This window comes from Echinops telfairi, unplaced genomic scaffold (genome assembly GCF_000313985.2).
Source record: "Echinops telfairi isolate 266 unplaced genomic scaffold, ASM31398v2 ScPeMD7_3533;HRSCAF=4204_1, whole genome shotgun sequence".
Classification (NCBI taxonomy): Eukaryota; Metazoa; Chordata; class Mammalia; order Afrosoricida; family Tenrecidae; genus Echinops; species Echinops telfairi.
The window spans coordinates 25034142-25056341 of NW_022107432.1; the positions used below are offsets into that span (position 1 = coordinate 25034142).

The 22200-nt window shown below is 50.2% G+C and overlaps 1 protein-coding gene across 1 annotated transcript; it reads right to left on the reverse strand.

Moving 5' to 3' along the window:
- Nucleotides 1-3368: 3368 nt before the first annotated feature.
- Nucleotides 3369-20484, reverse strand: LOC123522252 (adenylate cyclase type 10-like). Its single transcript, XM_045294910.1, has 14 exons — nt 20238-20484; nt 19343-19678; nt 14958-15021; nt 13593-13812; nt 13163-13288; nt 11450-11622; nt 9742-9898; nt 6866-7070; nt 6680-6776; nt 6099-6217; nt 5763-5880; nt 4928-5126; nt 4242-4437; nt 3369-3583 (listed from the first exon to the last, which is right to left on the reverse strand). Exons 2-14 carry the CDS (start codon nt 19425-19427, stop codon nt 3519-3521), a joined length of 1824 nt encoding a protein of 607 aa, XP_045150845.1. The 5' UTR covers nt 19428-19678; nt 20238-20484; the 3' UTR covers nt 3369-3518.
- Between the last annotated feature and the right edge of the window lie 1716 nt (nt 20485-22200).

The window sequence follows — 22200 nt, forward strand, 5'->3', positions numbered from 1 at the left end:
TGTGAGCCAGCCCCGGGTCCACGTCGTCACCAGCTCCCACCCAGCTAAGCGGCTCACACACATCCTGCGTGCGTCTTCCTAGGGCCTAGAGCAAGGCGAACAACCAGGGGCTAGGGTGGGCGCCTGGAGAGCTGAGCGCCCTCCGTGAGCAGCTCAGCACAGCTGGGAGGGGGGCGGGCACGTCAGGAGAACCGCCCCCTGCTGGTCCCTCCACCCTCACAGCCCTGGGCTAAATAAAGGTATCGAGATGATGATGATGATGATGATGACGATGACGACGACTGCGGCGTGTGGGCTCACAAGGGGTGGGGGGTGCAGGGAGGGCTTGAGTTGGACTAACTGCATGGGCTGTGACGGAAGACTGCTTGGCACCTGGGGCTTCCAGGGGCATCTAGAAGACAGCCTCAAAAGTACTTCCTGCCTCACACGATGTTCAAGGCTCACCACACCCAAGAGAGCAGGTCCATTTGCTGGTGTCTGAAAAGCTCTTTGGCTTTCTGCTCGATGCCTTGTAACCAAGGGACATCCTTTGATTAGAGGGCTGGTGACACGAGTCCAGTCATTACAGGAAGCCCGGCTCAGATTGGGGGTGAGAAGAAACAAGGTGACAGCCAGGCACTGAGAGAGGAGGTCGAGGGAGAAAGGAGGCCTTTGCAGATGTCCCTGTTATTGGCACTGGCTCCCTCCGCTGGGTGGCAACGTGACTGCGCTCTTCCGCTTGGCCTTACCTCCAGAGCCTGGGAGGGTCCGGTGGGGTGAAGGCACTGGGCGCGGCCGAATGGTAGAAGTCTGGCTACAGCCACGTACACAGGAAAGCTAGTCCAGGCCCGAGAGCCTCTCAGGCCCTTGCCAGGACTTCTTGGGAAATGGTTCAATTGGAAAGTGTTTGCTCATTTTGAGCGAGACTTCAGCGGAGGCCACAGAGCACTCTGAAGCCCAGCCTTGTTACCCTCATGGAGGGCTCAGCAGGGAGAGGTTTTCTGGCCAAGGCAGCTTGGAAGCAAGGAGGAGAGAACTGCCTGGGGCTCCTAGCTGTGGAGGTGGGGGGACTTGATCTTCAGGGAGCAGAGCACGATGTCCTGAGCTTCCCCTGACAGAGCCCCAGACAGTGATGGAGCCACATTTCCCAGCTGATCTGGGAGAAGGCTGCCCACTCATCAAGCAAGCCGGCTCTCTCCCTGGATCAGTCGGCAAGGGACTGCTGGGGAGTGAAGGAGAAACAGAATCAAATCTACAGAGAACCCCCTGAGGAAAACGGACCCTGGTATGAATGCATGTAGAACAGCGGTTCTCAACCTGTGGGTCACGACCCCTTTGGGGGGTCAAACGACCCCTTCACAGGGGTCGCCCAATTCATAACAGTAGCAAAATGACAGTGATGAAGTAGCGCTGAAAATAATATTATGGTTGGGGGGGGTCACCACCCCATGAGGAACTGTATGAAATGGTCACAGCACTAGGAAGGTGGAGGACCGCTGATTTAGAATGTCTCAGAGCCCGAGAGAAGTGAAGGTCTGTTTTACCGCATACAAGAGCGTACAAAGGGAGCTCAACTGGGTGGTGGTGGTGGGAGAGAGAGCAAGTGCACCGACTCCTCACGAGCCGACTCTCCCGTGATCCCACATTTCACACTTACAACATGGGAAACATTCTCCCACAGCCCAGGTCCCACATGGGGCCACTACCACGCCTGGGGCATCACCTGCCGGCCATGCCTAATGATATGCCAGAGGCCCATGAGGAGCAGGAACGGAGAGGCTGAGGGTCACTTTCCCCCATTCTTCTGCAATGTCTGGGTGCGACCACACCAAGTGCAGGGGATGGCAGAAAGACACAAGGCCACGGGTGGACTGGAAGCAGCAGGGTGAGGGGCCAAAGGTGCTGGGGAGGTTGGAGGCAAGGCAGAGGGGAGGGGGCTGCATGGAGTGGTGGGGTCAGCACAGATGGGAGATGATCAAGGCTCTCACGCAGGTTAAGTACCAAGAGGTAGTGGGTGGTGGGCATCACCCAACCGATATGACCATCCCCAGCCCCTGTGGGTTTTGTCGTGGTAGGGAAAGAGAGCTCACCATGCCACATCCAGAGATGTTCTGGGGATACTTGATGGACAGTCACTGCAGGGGGTGTCATAAGTGCTGAAGATGGGGCACAGCCTCCGACTCTCACATCACATCCATTTAGCACAACAATCTGGCCTTTGGGACCTTCCCCTGTCAGTAAGTGAGAAGTCAAACAAACACACTGTCATCGAGCCGATGCAGGGACCCTATAGGACAGGGTTGAGCTGCCCCTGTGGGTTTCCGAGGTTGTGATTCTTTCTGGGAGCAGAAAGCCCCGTCGGTGTACATTAATTCCACCACTGCTCATGGCAGGGCGCCAAGCAAGGTCACGGTTATAAAAGTAACCTCTAAAAGGAAAGGTGACTCCCTCCGTCACAAAAACCAGACACCAAACCCAGCAAAGGAAGTGCAGGTGAGTTGGGAAGCACCGCCACCTGAAACCAAGAGCTCGCTCAACCCACGCAGGCTGGGAAACCACGAAGAAACAATTTGAGCCTTGTGTTGCACCCGAAGCACTCGCTGACGGAGATCACAGAACGCAGCCTTCGTTTGGATGATACCTCGCCATCAAACAAAGATTCTCAAAATTGGGCCAGTCAGGAGCAACATGGTAAATGGAGAAAGGATTGAAGTTGTCAAGGATTTCACTTGATACTGGATATCCATGTGCATGGAAGCAGCCGTCCAGCTGAGAAAGCATATAACGCTTTGCAGTGGGGACATCTGCTGCCAAAGACCTCTGCAGAGTTGGCTTCGTGAAGTTGAAGGTGCACCTGACCCAACCCACGGATCACAGTCACACAAAAGATGCACAGTGAACAAGGGAGACCAAAGGACTGCTGCATTTGCTCTATGGTGCAGGCAAAGAATACTCAATTACCACGGAAGCCAGCAGAACGGAGGACTCTGTACTGAGTCAAGTACAGCCAGAATGGTCCTTCCAAGAGAGGATGGCAAAACTCCTCCTGTGTTTTGGACGTGTTATCAGGAGGGATGAGCCCCTGAGGAGGGATATTGTGCTGGGTAAAGTAGAGGGTTCGCAAAATAGGGGACACCTCCAAAAAGGATTGACACCGTGGCTGCCACATGGGTTCAAAGGTAACCATTGTGAGGAGGTGCTACACTGGGCGGTTTTGTTCCATTGGGCGCAGGGTCAGGGTCGCTATGAGCTACACCCAATCTGACGGCACTAACAACCCTGGCTCTCACCATCTCAACACATCCCAGGCCGCCTGCTCCCGCCCTTTCTTAAATTCCAGCTACCGTTATGCTAATGATTAAGAGTTAGGAAACGTCTTTAGATCATGCTCTCAGAAACATAGCTTTTATTTTGACAAAAATATAGACAGGCTGTAAATGTTTAGTATATTTAATGTATGTACATATATGGCATCTTAAAGTGGAGAGCCTGGGCATTCCATTGTGTCATATGCAACAGAGACCTATCCTGGTGGTGTTTTAACATGCACTTTCTCGAATTTCTTCTTCCTTATTCCCCTTGACACCAGCCACTCTGTCAAGCCCTGAAAGCAGATGAGGAATATCAGAAACACGAAGCGTGCACACAGCAATGACACAGGTCACTGTGGTCCTGGATGAGAGAGGAGGAGCTCTCTCTAGGGCAGCGGTTCTCCACCTTCCTCACGCCGCGACCCTTTCATACAGGTCCTCATGGGGTGGTGACCCCCCACCATAACACGACTTTCGTTGCTATTTCACCATTGTAATTTTGCTATTGTTAGGAACCGGCCAATCCCTGTGAAAAAGTTGTTCGACCCCCAAAGGGGTCACGACTCACAGGTTGAGAACCGCTGGTCTAGGGGTTCTTTCAGTCTCCTTTGTTCTTCACCTTACCTGTTACCATCCAGGCACCACCTTCTTTCCCCTCAGGGACCATCCAGCCATTCCAAGGGAAGCGCCTATTGTTTGAAGCTAGGACCAATGCAGAGCTTTCTGTGCCCACAGATATATACACGCTCCCCCCCCCCCCAGCTGAGAGGGGCTGGAGAAGTGGTTCTGTCTGTTGAGGCTGGCCCCACCCACTTCCAGGGAGAGATGGATCATCGCTCCAGGAGGAGGACGGACGCTTTATTTTCGAGGGGAGCCTTCGGCTGCTTGGGCATACGAGCCTGAGACTGTTCAGCTGACTCTCAGACCAAGAATTCGGGAAAGAGTGCTCACCTTCCATTCCTAAGTGTTCTTCTGAAGAGTGGTTCTCTTTGAGGAATTCTTCCTCGATCCAAATCTCGGTCAAGCAGGTGTCAGTCAGCAGCATGGATTCTCTCTTTCCTCCTCTCATTACTGATGCTTGAAGCTCAGTGACCCACTGGTGATAGACAGGGCAGGTGGCACACCGAGAGAAGAACCCCTTGAAGTACTGAAAGGAAGAGCAGGCCCATCAGCTCGGGGATTTGCACCGTTCGACCCCGACTTCTGCCACAGCACCTGTGCGACAGGCCTTGTCCTGCATGCTGGCCCAGGGCTGGGGGCAGGGAGTGCTGGCTGGTGGCAAGTTCTAGGACATGGACTCAAAATGCAGGGCTGAAGGGAAACGTATTGACTTATCGACTGAGCCATTGAGTGGGGTTCATCGAATAAAGCTAAATGTTAGTGGACTTTTTAACAGCCGTGCCATGGGTGGGGGGTAGGGAGGATTTAAGGAATCCACTCCTGACCCAGTCTCAAGACTCCCTGGGAGGGTAGATGAGCTGCGCGCAACGTCTTTATACTTAAAGGTAGAGGAACAAAGGGCTCAACAAGCAGGAAAGGAGGTAGAACGAGTGAAGTTAAGTGTTCAGGGAGAGAGGCCAGTGGTAGAGAGAGTAACCAATCCAGCTGCTCGGTGGAGAGCAGCAGAGAAGCGGTACCTGGAGCATCTGGCCCTGCGGCTCTGGGGGGATGTTCACGAAGACACCCTCCGGCATTCGGTGTACCATTAGCGCCTGGCACTCCAGGAAGCGAACAAAGCCATGTGAACCAAACAGCGAGGCATTGGTTCTTTCCACCAGCTGGCGAGCCTTGGAGAGGTGGTGCTCAAACAGCTCCCACTGGGAGTCCTGGGCGAACCTGGAGGGAAAGAGGCACAGCTCTCAGCTTGACCCCCTGCGTAGCAAGGGCAGCACTTTGAGCAAAGCATCACTTCCTGAAGCTCTAATCATGAACGGTCGGATGTCTGGAGCTGGGAAGTGGCCAAAGCGAATAACTCACATTCAAGGAGACTTTAAAAAGCCCAGTGATACTCAGCCTTTCGATGTTACTCTAGCACTTAATGTGAACACTCACCCACTCAAAGTTACCCCATTCCTTAAGCTTTGCCCGCAACGCAGAGAACTTCATCCTCAGCCTACTGAACCTTTCTTACAGATAGGAGGGCAAAAGTAAGCTAAGCCAAACACAAAAAACCAAACCCACTGCCCATTGTGAGTCACAGCCACCCCATAGGACAGAGATGCTCCTTAGGGCTTCTGGAACTGTAAATGCTTAGAGAAACAGACTGCCGCATCTTTCTTCCTCAGAACAGCAGGTGGTTAGCAGAACCATCCTTAACCCAGTGCACCACTAGGGCCCCTTAAAGGGAAGTTAGGCATGCTGGATTGTCCTGCCTGGAAGGGTACAAGGACATAGCTTAAATGACCCCATGGTGTCCTTCCATTCCCATCCTTCCCGATCTGCCTCTGAATGCGACTCTGGTGCCCGCATTACCACATAGCCAGGGAGGAGTGGACCCCCAGCATGATGTTGCTCTGAGAGGCTAGGACACAGCTGTGCTCATGGCGCTGGACGAAACGCAGACATTCTCGGAAGGGTCGGCACAGCAATCCTGTGGGCAGAGAGGGTACCAAACTAGGATATCATGGCAGGCAGGGACGGGCATAGGGTAGCAGGCAGAAGTGGGGAGAGGAGACCTGAAAGGCAGAACCTTCTGAACCACCCAGTGGTTCTTGTCCTTCAGGGACCAGAGGCCTCAGCCATGCCTTGGAGGTCGGCCTCATGATTGCCTGTTCCACCCATGCAGGACAGCCGACTGAGAACAGTTACCTTTCCCATAGAGGAGCAGATCCAAGCAAGCAGAGTAGAAGCAGGCCAGGCCAAGGACATCATGCCCCTGGGAAATGAGCACCCACTGGCTCTCCAGAACCCGGACACACAGATCAAATCTGTGGAGAGACACACACTGGTCCAGGAATGGAGTGGAGTGGATGGGGCAGGAGAGGAGGGGCGCCCAATGCCTTAGAACACCTCGACACAGCTCCCTTTGCACAGGGAGCCCCGTGTGCACCTCAAAGTAGAGGTCTTCAAAGGAGGTGGGAAAAAGGCCTCTCAGGGTCAAGTTGCTATTAAGTCTCCAGAAAATGGAAAACAGATAATAAGTAGATAAATATATAGACCAACAAATGAAAGATGGCCCATGAGGATGCACACGAGGTGCTGCAAAGGATGGAGTAGTTCAGCATTACCACTGCCAACCCCATACACAATACTTTCTGGGGTGCCCGGGGACAAGACCACCAGACTGTGGAAATGGTACAGCGTCTCCCTCTCCAGCCCGAACCTCCCTGCCAGAACATCCCCACCCCTTTTAGACAACAAACACCAAGGACAGGAAATGATGGTAATACTTCTTCTTCAGAAACGCAGATCTGAAGAGAATTAACAACACCAGCTTCTCCAGAGCGGGTATCTTGAAGTGTCTGCATATCTCGTAGGCTTGAAACCCTGAGGAGGTCAGAGAGCACTGTGTGAGTTCTAGCTAGGAGCCTGGGCTCCCCAAAAGCCCCAGGCCTGCCAGCCCCAACCACCATTACCGAGGCTGATGGCGAAGTCCAGATGGCCGAGGCAGAGTTTGGTGTAGGCCAAGGCCTGCATGAGCTGGGCCGTGGCCATCAAATCTACTCTGGAGAGCCAGCATGCGCTGCTTTTCTGAATGGCCATCTTCTCAGAGCGCAGCCACGTCTCCCTGTCGCCTACACTTTGAGAGTACTGGGAGAGGTCCACGTAGGTAGAGATGACCTGTGGGGCAGCAAACATGGGCAACACAGCACTGTTCACCTGCTGGGTTTCCACGGTGCCCTGAGCCCGGGTCAGAGCCCACTACAGGACTCTGCTGCTCATCTGACCCATCCAATGGTGTGCCTGCCGCTGGCCTCTACTCCGGCTCTGAAAACGTGCTCCTTCTGGCCCCTGCGCCTCTACAGAAGCTAGCCAGCTCTTCCACTTGCCTCTCTCCTTCGCTCGCCGAGATGGTCTCCTTCAAAATACTGGTCAAACTGCCCCTCTTTTGTGTTTTCTTACATTAAATCCTCTTCTGAACTGCTGCCCGGAATCTCGATAGCTCTGTGCACACCTGACAGCATCTGAGAGCTCGCTGCTCCTGCAAACACTGTCTTCCCAGGTTGCCAGGACACCGTGCTCTCTTGGTCTTCCTCCTGCTCCTGATCATTCCTTCTCTTTCTTGGGTTGGTTTCTTTCTTTCTCACACTGACCTCTGAGCAGCGCGGATTCTCACTGTCTTTGGACCTACTGTAACTCTTCTCTACACTCTGTTCCTGGGTTTAAGTATCTTCTACACATTGATGAGTTCCACGTTTCTAACTCACCACCGCTTCCCTAAACCCTAGATTTGTACGAGGGGGGTACTCCCCACCAATGGGAAACAAGGCTCTGCTGGGCGGAGCTTCCGTAGTACACAGTTTTCCTGCTAGGAGGGCATCGAGCAACTCACTCTGAGCCAGTGGCATGCCTGGGAAGGTTCTCTCTGGTCACAGTGAATTTTTTGGTAAAGCAGTTTCACTTGGACCTCATTTTTGTGATGGCCGATTTAAGAGAACAGGGTGCAGCTGTGAAATTTTGTTTCCTGCTCAGGGAAAAATGCTGCAGAAACTGCTGTGACGTTGAGCACAGCTTACAAGGACAGCGCTGTGGGAAAAACTCAAACATACGAGTGGTTTTCTTGTTTCAAAAAAGGTGAAATGTTGATTGATAACAAACCTCATTCTAGACATTCGTCAACTTCCCAAATGGACAAAAATGTTGATGAAATTTGTGCACTTGTGCTCAAGGATCGAAGGTGGACCATTGAAGAGATGGGGAAGTTCTGTGGACTGTCTTGGAGCTCAGCTCAGCGAATTCTAACAGAAGATTTTGGAATAAGGAAGGTCACTACAAAATTCATGCCTCAGGTTCTGACTGACCAGGAACAAGAGTGTTGAGTGGAAACATGCCGTACTTTGGAAGATCAGCTCTGAAGTGACCCAGATTTTTTCCAAGGTCATTACTGGTGCCAAGATATCTTATGACCCTGAAAGCAAACATCAATCAAGCCAGTGGAAGATGCCATCATCACCTCCCACAACCCCCCAAATCTCGTCAAGTGAAATCAAAGATCAAGCTGATGCTTATTTGGTTTTTTTTTAGCATGTGAGGGTGATAGTGCATTTGGAGTTTGGTCCACCAGGTCAGACTGTTAATCAAGCTTTCTATTTAGAGGTTCTGAAAAGATTGCATACCAGCATGTAACAAAAAAGGCCTGATTTGTGGCAGATGGGTGACTGGTTTTGTCACCATGACAATGCACCTGCTCATGCAGGTGCCAGTTTTGGGCAAAAAACAGCATGCCTCTCTTGCCCCATGCACCTGACTCACATGACCTCACCCTGTGCAACTTCTTTTTGTTCCCAAGAATGCAGAGGGATACGAAAGGACAGTGATTTGAAGACATAGAAGAGGTGAAGAAAAAAATCAAGGGAGGTGCTGTCAGCCATCGCAACAGATAAGTTTGAGAAATGTTTCCAAGAATAGAATTGCAGATTTGACAAATATGTTAAGTGTAATGGAGAGTACTTTGAAGGTGATAAGGTTGCTTTGTAAAAAAATGTTTAAATACATAGCTTTGGGGAAAAAATTCCTTTTGGGGGGGGTACCCCCTCGTATGTTACTTCCTCACTGTCTGTTTCTCAGTGCCAAGATCAGTACCTGGCACACGGTGTCATCCAATATTAGATGAAGGATAGGCAAGAGGGAAGCAACAGAGAAACAGACAAAACAATGAGCAAGACACATTTTCTCCCCTTAAATCAACAACTCTAACCCTTCTACAAGGACTTCTTCGAGAACATGACTAAAGCGGTGACCTCCCCAAAGCAGTTCATAGCCAGTTCACGACAGCCTCCTGTGTTCCGGAGAAACTGTGCTTCGATGAGTGAGCATTTAGAAAGGAACCCTGGCGGCGCTGTGGGTTAGGTGTTGGGCTGGTAATGGGAAGTTTGGCAGCTGAAACCCACCAGCTGCCCAGGGGAGAAAGATGCGGCTGTCTGCTCCCGTACAGACGAACACAAGCCCTGGAGAGGCAGAATGGGCTTGACGGCTGTGGGCTAATCTTGGGGAAGTGAGCCACCGGGCTTTCCATCAGCAGGCAAGCCCCTCACCATGTGCACCACCCAGGGCATGGTTTTGAACATAGGCACAAAATCTGTCTTCAGTCTAGAGAGGGACAGATAATCTCAAACTCACCCAAACACTCCAAACTGAAACATCCCCTCAAGTATGTGAAAGGATGTGATGAGTGGTGGCCAGTCATGTCCGGGGTGTTGAGGAACCGTGTGAAAACCAAGGACTTAGCAGGGTCTCTCTCTTCAGCACCTGATCCCGAGCCTGGGTCTGGGGTCAAGCAAAACTCCCTCACCTGGGCTTCGTCTCCAAACTCCTCAGCTAAATTCTTCTGCATGAGTGTGGCCAGGCAGGCAAATCGGCGATTGCTGGCTGTGGCGTCCAGGTTGTAGAGTTGCCAGAGCAGCGAGAGGCAATGCACCTGCTGCTGGAGGACCGCCAACCTCTTCTTACTGTTGTTGAGCACAGGCTGGTTTAGTACACCCTATTCTGCGGCCCCTCCCAACAGCACCGCCCACAAGAAGTCCAGTCTTCCCAGGATGGGGACATCGCCAGACCTTCAAACTCAGAGATGTTCCCAAGCTTCCACTGCTTCTAACGCCATACGCACTAATGCCATTCTTCCCCTCAACCAGGAAACTAAACTAGTGCAATTTAATGACTAGGTGGCACTAACTGTAAGGGGAACGACAACAATAGGAAGGTCCCCATGCTTTAGCATAATCATTTGAAATCAAAAGGCCGCATTTACTCAAGGACAGAATCAGAAGGGCGAGAAAGGAGGAGGAGTGGAAACAGGAGACACAGGAGGAGGTGGGGTAAAGGTGTTTCATTGTGGGGATTGTAATCAATAAAGTGAAACAAAATATGTATGAATGGCATAGAAAATGGATTTGCTCTGTTAACCTAAAAAGACAATAAGAAATACATTGGTGGGAACTGTATATTCTTTCTCTGCTTTCTGTGTGTATATATATGTACACCTATGGATGCTTAAGAGCTCACTGCCATGGAGTCAATGGCGACTCACAGTGACCCTATGGGACACACTGAGTTTCTGAGACTCTAACTGTCTAAGGGAATAGAAAGCTCCATCCCTTTCCCTCAGAGTGGCTGGTGACTTTGAACTGCGGACCTTGCAATTAGCAGCCCAACACCGAACAACTAAGCCCCAGGGCTCCTCCACATCTATGTCTATGTATCTGTAAATATGTGTATAAATACAGATATTTATAGGCATGTGTATTGACTGTCAAGGATTTCATTTATGCGGGTCTATGTTCAGTGATCGTGGAAAGCGCAGTCGAGAGATCGTACAATAAGCTGCACTGGGGGAAATCTACGACAGAAGGCCTGTAGAAAGCCTTTTACAGCCCGTGAAGACCATGGTGCGCCTGGCCCAAGCCGCGGGGTTTTCCGTGGCTTCATGTGACACCTGGGCAAGAAAGGAGCAGGTCCGGAAGACCAGATGCCCTTTCACTAGGATGGGATAGATCCTGGGGAAACCGGTGGTGGAGGCCGAGCCCTCAGAGTGCTCCTTAGCAGACCACAGGGTGAGGCTCCCTTTCCCAGACCTGGCTCTGTCGTCAGGAGGCACCAGGCACTAGAAGAGGCCCTCTTGGTGAAGGAGAGGGCCAGTGCAAAGGAGCAGACTCCTGGTGAGACACACGGGCCTGTTGGGTGGTGGCTTCAAGCAGCAGCAGCTGTGAGGATGGCCCAGCCCGGGCCGTGTTGTGTTTTGTTTTACAGAGAGAGGGTCACTGTGAGTCAGAACTCTAAACCCTACAACGTATTTATCTGATACGGCACTACTATTCTCTACAATCAAATGGTTCTCATTCTGCTAGGCTGGAGGGGTAGGGTGGTAGACCTAGAAATGTGAATTAAATGTGCCTGGAAAGAGAAGTGTGGGTCACTGTAAGTGAAGCCCCGGTCTGGGTCCTGGGTTGGGCACAGGGCCCTGTGGCCCTAGGGGGCCAGTGCAACCTCGCCTGGCTTCTCACTTTGCACTCGGGTTGTTTGCAGGTCGGCTCAGGAAACAGGAAGGCCAGTATTGTTCCAGGAATGTTTGGAAAAGGACACCAAGCCAGGTCCAAGGGAAATTCCTTTTCAGCAACCGAAGGGCCTGCCTCGCCAGTTTTTTGGCCAAGGTGATCTGTCCCATGTTGAAACAGACCTGGAGATGGGAAAAGGAAAAGCGGGCTTGTCCATGAGGGAGGAGCACCCCAGACACACAGGGTTGGTTTCACTTGGGGATGTGTAGTTGAGTCACTGGGGGCTGGAGTGAGCTGGTTGGACCAGAGCCTGGTCGGCAGTCACACTAAGATGCACCAGCAGAGTCAAAAACAAGCAAACACCACGCTCCCCACAAAAACAAACCCACTGCCATCGAGCGCGTTCCAGCTCATAGCAGACCCGAGGGCAGGAGAGAACTATGCAATCGTGTTTCCATGGCTGCGATCTCTACATTTGTCTCCTCGCGGGCAAGCTGCCAGCCTCCTGGCTAGCAGCTGCGTACCTAACCAGTCAGCCACTAGGGCTCCTTAGACACCAGCAGAGGGGGCGAGAGCACAGAATGACGGCATGACGGCGAGGGCACCTGCCGCTCTCACGGCCCACGTGTCTGGCAGGGAACGGCAGGGGACGGCTGTGCTTTACAAAGAGCTGATAGGCTGCAGCGGGAGGGAGAGTCAGGTGAGTAGAGACTCACGGCCCTCTCCGATGCCACCGACATGAGCTGAACAACCACCACAGCCCCCAGTTCCTTCCTTCCCAGGGTGCATCCCAGAGCCCCCACTCTAAGAGGCCATCCCACAAGACGTAACTAGTATCTGTGATTCCCAAATAAGCTTGAGAAGGCTGCATTACAACTTCTACTAAAGGGAAAGGAAGGATGATTGCATTTTAGTCCAAAGACCTCTTGGTTAAAGCATAAATAATGCGATACAGCAGACGACGAAAATATTCCTCCAGTGTCCCTGCACATTATAAACGTTAGGCTTACTCTCCAAACAGACTATCGGAAGGCTGACATCTGAACCCGTTTATATGCACGTAATCCAATGAGTAGAGGACACGAAGGGCACTTCACAAGACTAAAGACACATATGACAATAATAAACATGAGACTGCTTATTAAGAAATACGCATTGAGCCTTCATGGGATTGTCATTTACAGATTACTCTTAAATAGTTAGTAAATAGAAAGTTGTCCATATCGTCTGCTTAGCATCTTAATCTCTGGGAAATCCTCTGACAGAGACATTTTCATAAAGGAAGGCAGAGAACTTGATCAGAACGTTCACTACAGCAAGGGTTAGGGTAGCCAACATTTGAGCCGACCTAAATTGCAATGAAGGGGAATGGCCGCATCAACTCTGATGCATCCATCACTGGTACTTGCCCTTTTGGGTTGTGTGATGGATACAAACACCAGAAGGTAAATATGCTGGGTCTGTACTACCAAGTCTAAATGCCAGATGCAGACGAGAATCTCAAATTGGATCCTATTACAAGTAACAATATGACTGTGTGTGTCAATATGCACCCAATTACTCATTTTGATAGGAATTCGGTGGGGACTCTCCCTGATCCTCTGCGCACACACACACACACACACACACACACACACACACACACCAGGGAATCTGACAAGACTTAATAGGGTCATCGTCAAAGGGAAATAACCAAAGCTCCCAGGCCATCCCCTCCCTCACCTCAGATCGCAGCCTGCAGAACGTGGCCTCCTCAAACCGATCGATCTGCACCTTCCGCCTTCTGAAGAAGGAGAAGGCCGAGGGCTGTCCCAGGAGACTGCTCGCCTTCCTCAAGTAAAAGAAGGCCTCCGGAGGAGGAGAGTGGTGGGGGGTGAAGACAGACATCGGGTTAGGATGGAATGCTGCTGGGGGCCAGAGTGGCGAGGGCTGGAGTCCCATTAGGGTGGGGTGCTGGTTCCGGTTGGAGGGAGCCAGGCCGCTGCGGTAGGTGCTCTCTCACCGCCCCACTCCTGTGTCATGTGCTTTTTCCTAAACCCTTTCCCCTTCCTTTCTCCCTCCCACCTTCGCCTACTCGTCACTCAAGGCTACTGGAAGTAAGGGATCCCCAGAGTCACCGGGCACAGCTGGGGCAGAGAGCGGGTCTGCTCACCAGGTAATTATCGGCAAGGTCCAAGGAGGCTGCAGCAGCCTCCAGGAGGTAGTAAAAGGCGCACGTGTTTTCTCCGATGACCAAGCAGTGCAGTGTGAGCGGGGAGAGGACTAGCTTCAGAATCTCCGCACAGTGACAGGGCTTGGCGGCCAGCACGCCTTTCTCAGGGCCGGGCTGGGCCAGCAGCCTCTTCACTCCATCCAGAAAATCTTTCTCTGTTCTTTGTGGAGAAAAGACGGAGCGCTGAGAGTAGCCATGAAGCGGACACTTGGATCACAGGGCTGCCGGGTCTCAGGGCCAATTCCCCGGGAGGCTTCATGAATTCAGTCTGTCCCTTGCCTCCATCACGCCATATGTTTTTCAAAGTCAAGAACCAGCTATTCAACTGCTAAGCTCTACGAGGGCTTTTTGAAAACCTAAGCCAACTGAAGCACTCGCAGTCCAAACAGGAGATCACCATACCTGAAGAGCTCAATGAAAGCATTAAAATGGCAAAAGGCAAAAATACATTTTCATATTGGCCTATTTGAATTCTGCTGGAGTTTCACTTTCTACATCATCATCACTGATGACTTCCCCTGATCTTGTGACAATTCTGCAGTTATGGTTGGCAGACATTTTCTCCCTCTTACAGATGAAGAAGTCGAGGCTCAGCGAGATTCATGGGTATGGTCTCACAGCTAATAAGAAGTACAACCCAAATTAGAGCTTACCTCTTCTGATTCGCTAGTTCTGTGCACGCTCCACAGGCACCCAGAGGTAGGGCCTTTGGGAGCTAGAATAGAGCTCAGGTGGGAACAGAAAAGTGGGAACCAGGGAGAGCCTTTGAAGGATAATGAACATTCTGACACGTGAGGGAGGCGCAGGTCGTTCTGCATTTCCAAAAGGGAGAGTTGTGAGAGCAAAGGCACACACAGGTGAGTGAGGTGGTGGCTCATGTAGAACACATGCACACATGTGGAATACAGCAAAAAATCAGACTGATGAGTGAAATGGGAATTCTATATCGATTACATAGTGAACCCAAGGCAAGAACGATTACAACTGATGAGAGGGGTCCTAGGGAGGTAAGAGTTATACAGAAAACAGATCCGTGTTGATATCATTTGGGACTGAAAGTCTTTAAGAAGGCAGATTTCTAGCTGAAAACATCTGCTATGTGCAAATGCATGTGCAACTGCTTGTTTTCTTAACCACTAAGAAATACTCTCCCTGAAGAGAACGGACTTCTCAGATCTATTCATCCGAATTCTGGACGGAGGGTAAGAATCATTCCCGCTGGTGGTAGGGTATCCACCCTGGTAGAAGCATGCCCGGGTTAATGGTGTCTGCCTCTCGGTTCCCACCCTCAGTACCTCCATCTACCTGCAGTGGCCACTGGAGAAGGACTCCTGGCTCTGCAGTGGTTTTGTCTGGGACTGAAAATTATCTGTAGGGAGAGAGAAATGATCATCTTTAGTGACATGTGCTTGAATTACTTGAGAACATCTTAAATTCCTATCTTTAGGTCACAGTTCAGCTCAGGACCTGCCAGTCCTTCTATTCTAAAACAACAACAAAAACAAACTCACTGCCCTCCAGTCATGGGTTTCTGAGATGGTAACTGTTTACGGGAATAGAAAGGCCAGTCTTTCTCCCGCTGAGCTATCCATGGTTTTGAACTGCCAACCATAAGGATGGCAGCCCTACACATAGCCACCACACCACCAGGGCTCCTTGCTATTATAAAGGTAAGTATTAACATTAGCCTACAAAAGCAATGGATTGCAATTCCCTTCATGGCAACTCTTGGTGATCTAAATCGTTGCTGTTAGGTGCAGTCAGGTGGGTTCCAGCTCCCAGGGGACCCGCGTGCAACAGAGCGCAGCTCTTCCCAGCCCTGCACCAGCCTCACAATTGCTGCCACGATGAGCCCACTGTGGCAGCCATGGTGTCAATCGTCTGAGGCTCTTCCCCTTTCTCTCTAGGCCTCTGTTCTCCAAGAATGCTGTCCTTCTTCTTAATAACATGTCCAACGTATTAGAGATCAAGTCTTGCCATTCTCACTTCTACAGAGCATTCTGGCTCTCCTTCTCCCCAAAGACTTGCGTGTTCTTTAGGCAATCCATGGTCTAATCTAGGTGTCCTCAAACTACGGCCCGCGGGCCACATGCCGCCCACCGAGGACATTTATCCGGCCCGCTGGGTGTTTTTACCCCTTTTGTTTTTTAACTTCAAAATAAGATATGTGCAGTGTGCATAGGAATTTGTTTATAGTTTTTATTTGTTCATAGTCTGGCCCTCCATTGGGTGTGATGGACAGTGAACTGGCCCCGTTTAAAAAGTTTGAGGACCCCTGGCCTAATCAATATTCTTTGACATCACCACAATTCACAGGCGCAAATCCTTCTGTGGTCGTCCTTATTCATTATGCATGTGCGGCCCTTGAAAATACCGTGGCTGAGTCAGGCACACCTTAGGCCTCAAGGTGGCCTCTTTACTTGGTCACACCTTCAAGAAGTCTTTTGCAGGGAGTGTGGTGGTTACGTGCTGGGCGGCTAACCACACGCTCAGCATTTGAAGCCCCGGCTGCCCTGTGAAGTTGCAGTCTCAGAAATTCCCCGGGCGGGTCTACCCGGTTCCCTTGGTTCTCTGTGAGTCTGCAGTGACGCAAGGGCAGTGAGTTTAGTCTTTTTGGTTTGAGTGTTTGCATTTGTGTCCAATGTAATATGCCATCTGATTTCTTGGTTGCTGGTTCCATGTGCAATGATTATGGATGCAAGCAAAACTAAATCCTTGACATCTTTTCTCCATTTGTCATGCTGTTGGCTTATTGGTCCAGTTGTGAGGATTTTTAACTTTTTATGTTAGGGTGTAATACATACTAACAGTTGTAGTATCTAATTTTCATCAAGATTCAAATCCTCTTTGTTTCAAATCCTCTTTGCTTTCAGTAAGCAAGGCTGTGTCACTGCTTATCCCAAGTTGTTACTGAGTCTTCCTCTGGTCCCAATGCTACCTACCCTCTTCTGCATACCATCCACTGTCTTCCATTATTTACTCAGCACACGAATTGAGTCAGTGTGGTGAAAGGATACTACTTGCTGCACATCTTTCCCGATTTTAAACCACACCCTATCCCCGTTCTGTTAGAACAACTACCTCTTGGTCTATGCATGACCCCACATGAGCACAATGGAGAGTTCCGGAATTCCCTTTCTTGGCAATGCTATGTATAACTTTTTATGACCTACACACTCAAATACCTTTGCACAGCCAACAAAACACAGGTGAACATCTTTCTGGTATTCTGTGCCTTCCGCTAAGATCCATGTGATGTTGACATCTTTCAATCCAAGAAAGATGGATTGAATCCAGCTGCTTCAATTTCTGGCAGCTCCCTTTGACAATCTGAATAGTAACTCCTTTTGTTCCAACCCTCCAAACAAGTTCCCAACTCAAGGAGGCAGTGTTTGCTAAGTAAAGGGAGCAATGAATAAACTGCGTCTCGCTCCTGGACTCCTGGCTACCTCTATCAGTGGAAATCTCTCTGCTTGGGTCAGGTTCATAAACAAGTCAGCGTCAACCACAGAGCCCCAAGACTCGGTAAAGAAAACCGTGAGAACACAAGATGCCACAGTCCACTAGAATCAGAGCGACCAACGGTTTCAGTATTGCCGTGGTGACCTTAAATCGCCTTTGTCTTCCAGATTCGCTGCTTCTTTTGTGGCTACCTCTAATGTGCCAAAACAGCGACGATGGATGCTGAGATCGTACGTGCTAGGGTTCAGAAGCACAGCTGGTAAGATGGAGTATCTGAGAGAGGGACGTGTGGTAGGAAGGGTCTGGGTGAGCTGACAGAGCTGGCTAGCCCTCCGAGTGGCCATGATGTCAAATAACAGCTGTGTGCAGCTCCAAGGGGACCACCCTAACATCACAGTGAAGAGCGCCCTCTGCAGGTGGGCAGCGCGTGGTCTTCCTAGCCGAGCACAGAGGTCCTAGGCCTCCCTTCGGGATTCAGTGTGCGGAACAGCTTGAGTCTCCGTCAAGTAGACTGACCAGGCTGTCCAATCTAAAATGGACACTGACCTGTCAGAAGCAAAGAGCCACACAGGAAATGTGAGTGACGCTTTGTTTTCTTCACAATACCAGACCAGGGCATTCACTGTCATTTTTCTCTTTCCCCTCTTAAGCTACAAACAGTGTAAGTGCTATGGAGTTCACCATCCAGTGATCCACTGCTCTAAGGGGCTGGCCCATCTCCCTAGAGCCAGAAGCATGCTACACAAACATAGATCTTACCTCCTTCATTTTAGCCCTTATCACTAACGATCCATCAGACCTCCACATGTCCCCCAACTAACGTCGATGCCAAAGCCAACACCAACACCAACATCATCTTTTCTGCCAAACGGTAGTGAACGAGAAACTTTGCCTGCGTCTTACTAGCGGTCTTTAAACGTGGAGGAAGGCACAGCTGTGGAAAACGAACGCGGTCACAAGGAGGGAGGTTTAACTTGATGAGTGAAACTTCCTAACAGCGGGAGACAATGAAACGAGCTGTTCTGAAAGGCACAAAAGCAAATAAAGCCACCTCACCGCCATCGAGCCAATGCCTACTCATGGCAACCCTAAAGGCCATGGCAGCACTGCCCCTGCGGGCCTCTAAGACTGTAACTCTTCATGGGAGTAGAAAGCCCTGTCTTTCTCCCGAGAATTGGCACAGTGGTTCTCAACCTTCCTAATGCCGCGACCCTTTCACACGGTTCCTCATGTGGTGGTGACGCCCCGACCACCAGCAACCATAAAATTATTTTCGTTGCTACTTCATCACTGTCATTTTGCTACTGTTATGAATTGAGCAACCCGTGAAAGGGTTGTTCAGCCCCCAAAGGGGTTGTGACCCACAGGTTGAGACCTGCTGGGCTAGAGGTTCCAAACTTCTAACTTTGCAGTTAGCAGCCCAGCTTGTAACCACCAGAGTGCCTTCTGAAAAGATTAGAGCAGAGAGGACCACGTAGCTGCGATGTAGTAGAAGGATTATAGGCAATGAAGAACACCCATCCAATAAGCCAACCTTCTTCAAGTAGCTAACTCCTACCTATCCCTCAAGATCCAGCTCTGGGGTTAACTTCCTCAAGGGAGCGTCCTCTCGGATTCATTCCCCAGGTGGGGTCAGCAGTTCCTTCCACAGCTATCCAAGTCCTTATGTAGGACATTTCCATGGCCCTTACCATGCCACCCTGCAACTCTAGTTGAGTGTTTGTATCATCACCCACTCAAAACAAACAAACAAGTGATGGTGGCAGGAGGGCACGGATGGGAATTTATTCATCTTGTATTGATTTTGGAACTTATTCATTGTGTACTCTTAACAGCTAATATAGAATTTGATCCATATAAAGTCTCAATGTATATATGCCAAAATGAGTAATAACAATATCTAAAAAGTATTAAGTACAATTCAAAGCATACTACATATTTGAATTCATTTAATCCTCAAACAACACTCCTCCCCCAATTAACCGATGTTAAATAACTTGCCCAAGGTTGTCAACAAAACCAAATAGGACCTCAAAGTTTCCTTGTAACTCGGAAATGCTGTTCTTTAAATCGTTGATATTTTTCGGAGGTAAATGGTCCTTCGTTTCTCCCTTAATCCAATTGCTACTTTTTTCCCTCTTTCTATTGCTACTTTTTGATGATGCGCTTCAAATACAGGAATACAGAGAAGTGCTGCCCACAAGCCTACTTTTCTGCTCCGAGTTTACCTTGAGGAGAAGGCCGCTGCAATCTCTCTGTGACGACTCGTGTTAGCACCGAGCCGGTGTCATTGTAGCTGCAGAATCGGGACATCCCACTGGAGCGCTTAGCAGAGCAGATGGCAAATCGATGGCAGGGGACAAAGTCCCCCCTGTGGCAGCTCCCACAGCGGCACGCCAGATCTTGGAGGAAGCAGGCACACTCAAGGTGCAGGGCTCTCTGCTGCTCCTTGGGCCACAGCTCCCGAGCAGCTGCCTGTAAGAGAGGCACTCCGAACTCTAGCACCTCCGTTTCCAATGGGGGGGATTCCTCATGTAGTCTGCCAGGTGAGGCTGAGCCAGAATCTGAAATACAGAAAACTGAAGTCAGCCTCTCTTCGAGTCCTTGTGGGCTATCACGCAGCAAACTCCCCAGCATGTCACAAAACTCAGACTCGCTGCCGTTGAGTTGATGCCAACCCATAGCAACCCTATAGGAAGGACATGACCCTACAGAACTGTCCCTGTGGGCTTCCGAGACTGTAATTCTTTGTGGGAGTAGCAAGCCATGTCTTTCTCCCAAGAAGCAACTGGTGGTTTTGCACTTCTGACCTTGTGGTTAGCAACCCAACATGTAACCAGCATGCCACCAGGACTCGTTTATAAGAAAACGTTATGACTGCCTCCTTTGTTTAAACAATTCTGCACCAAGCTGAGAGATATTGACCACATCTAGTGCAGCGTATAGGAGGAAGAAATGACCAGGGGTGTAGAAGCATATTAAATTTTCTAATTACTTCTAAATTGAGAGATCCCTGCTAGTGCTGCGGGCTACAGCTATGGCTCCTTTGTGATGACGAATCGTTTCTGTCTGGTGTTGCACTTTTGTTTTCAGCCTGAGAATAAGGGAGCAGCCCTTCCTCACCTGACTTTTTCTCCTTCTCTCTGGTTTGTTCAATGGTCTCAATAGAGGAAGGCACTAAAATTGGCTCAGCAGGAAGCTCCTGGCTCTTGGTGCTCCAGTGGAACACCTGTACCTCCACCAGAGCTCTCAGCACCTGCAGCAGCTTGTTTCTGTCCCAGCCAGGCAGGAGGTGCTGCAGCAGATCTACGTGGAAGGCGTGCCCGATGACTGCAGCACACTTGACCAGCAACTGTTCCTCTGGGCTCAGCGCATCCAGTTGGTTCACTGCTAGGTCTACAACCAAGACAAACTCACATCAACAATGGTTAGGACTTCTTCAAATCTAGAACGCACTGCATTGATTGCCTGTCTATTCTTAAAGCTCCCCACTCCCACCCCCTCCTAACCATGAGTCAGCATCAGCTCTATGGCAGTGAGTTTGGTTTCTTGGGGACAGCCTACCTTGCTACCATGCTCCCTTCTCCACTCATTCCTATCTCTTAGAACCTTGTCTCTGTGCCCTCAGTTCCCACTCACTTTTCAGTCAAACGTAATCAGGTCTCTACCACATTATGGAAACTGCTCTCCAAAACGTTTTGTTGGTAGACCCAAGGCAACTCTCTGAATCACTCTGTTACACTAACATACATGGCCTGGGAGCCCTGGTAGTATAGTGGTTACACGTTGGGCTGCTAACTGCAAGGTCAGCAGTTTGAAGCTGCCAGTCTCTCAGTGGGAAAAGATGGGTTTTCTACTCCTGTAAACCTGCAAAGAGTTCACCTTGGGCGCTCACTGGGACAGTTCTACCCTGTCCTGTAGGGTTGCTGTAGGTTGGCTGTGGGTTGATGTTTAGTCTTTATTAGTACCTAGACTTTTAAAGGGCTCTTCAGGCAATGCCAGAACTTCTTTCTGACAAGTTTTTTAAGATATTTTTTAATGAGTAGAATTCCCACCAAATTACTAATTGCAATGATATCTGTAATTGGTTCACTGGAGGTCCTCAAAAGACATGCCTTTTAACAGTGGTGGGAGAGGCACTGTATCCAAGTTCACATCATCCTTGACTGTGCAGACACAACGTTCCTGGGCTGCTTCTGCGCTGGCAGGAGAAATACTGTACATTGTGTACCTCATGGCACTGGCTGTATGGGAAGAAGACCGTGGCTCAAGAAAACACCATCTTGGCGCTTACAGAAACATAGACCTACAAGAACGAGGCCACGAAACGAAGAGGACAAAGACAGAGTGGATCACTGTTTAAAGTAGCCTCTCCCCCTCACTGCACCTCTTCCTGAGTCTGTCCTGAGAACTGACCACAGGCTCTGGACCACCTGGTCTCTTACCTCGGCTCACTAGGCTGGCTCACCGGCCAATATCCCTCACTTCTATTACATCGCAACTCTAGGAAGCTTAAAAAAAATTTTTTTTTTTAATTTAGACATACTTCTAACCCTTTCTTACTCATCCAATCATCAAGTCATGGTTCTCATCAGTAATGTTCAATGATCTATTTTGGATTCTCATCTGTATAAATCCTATTTCTCGATTCCCACCCTTGAGCAGTTCAAAAAGGAACTATGCTAGATTGATTGATCATTAAGTTCTGTGTGGCAGCTAGAGTGCGTTCATGGTAGTCACCTCGTTAATAGTGTGCTTGGCTGGGGAAGCCTGGTCTGACCCGCAATGCCCTAAGAGACTAGGTCCGTGCTTCATCGAGTGCAGGCGATGCCATGTTGGAGCATGAACTCCAGCGGCCGGACCCGGGGGGCTGGGTGTACCTGAGAGGCTCTCCCACTTGTTGTTCTCCTCCTCCTCCTCTTGTAGGTCATGAAACAGCAATATGTCCCTAGAGAGAAGGTCCTGACATAGGACCTGGCAGTAGAGGGGGTTTCCAAAGCACCTGCGGAGAAGGTAGCTGCAGAGAGGTAAACAGATGGCTGACTAAACAGCACACTTGAAGACCGCCAAGCATAAGGGTACTTGA

Bases quoted from the DNA above. Each gene is read 5' to 3' on its own strand.
- LOC123522252 (XM_045294910.1), bottom strand. From the start codon at position 19,427: ATGTCCCGATTCTGCAGCTACAATGACACCGGCTCGGTGCTAACACGA. The intron at 13,813-14,957 runs GTAGATGGAGGT...TTCTCCACAAAG, and splicing joins TTCTCCAGTGGCCACTGCAG to AACAGAGAAAGATTTTCTGG. The intron at 13,289-13,592 runs GTGAGCAGACCC...CCTCCTCCGGAG, and splicing joins ACCTTGCCGATAATTACCTG to GCCTTCTTTTACTTGAGGAA.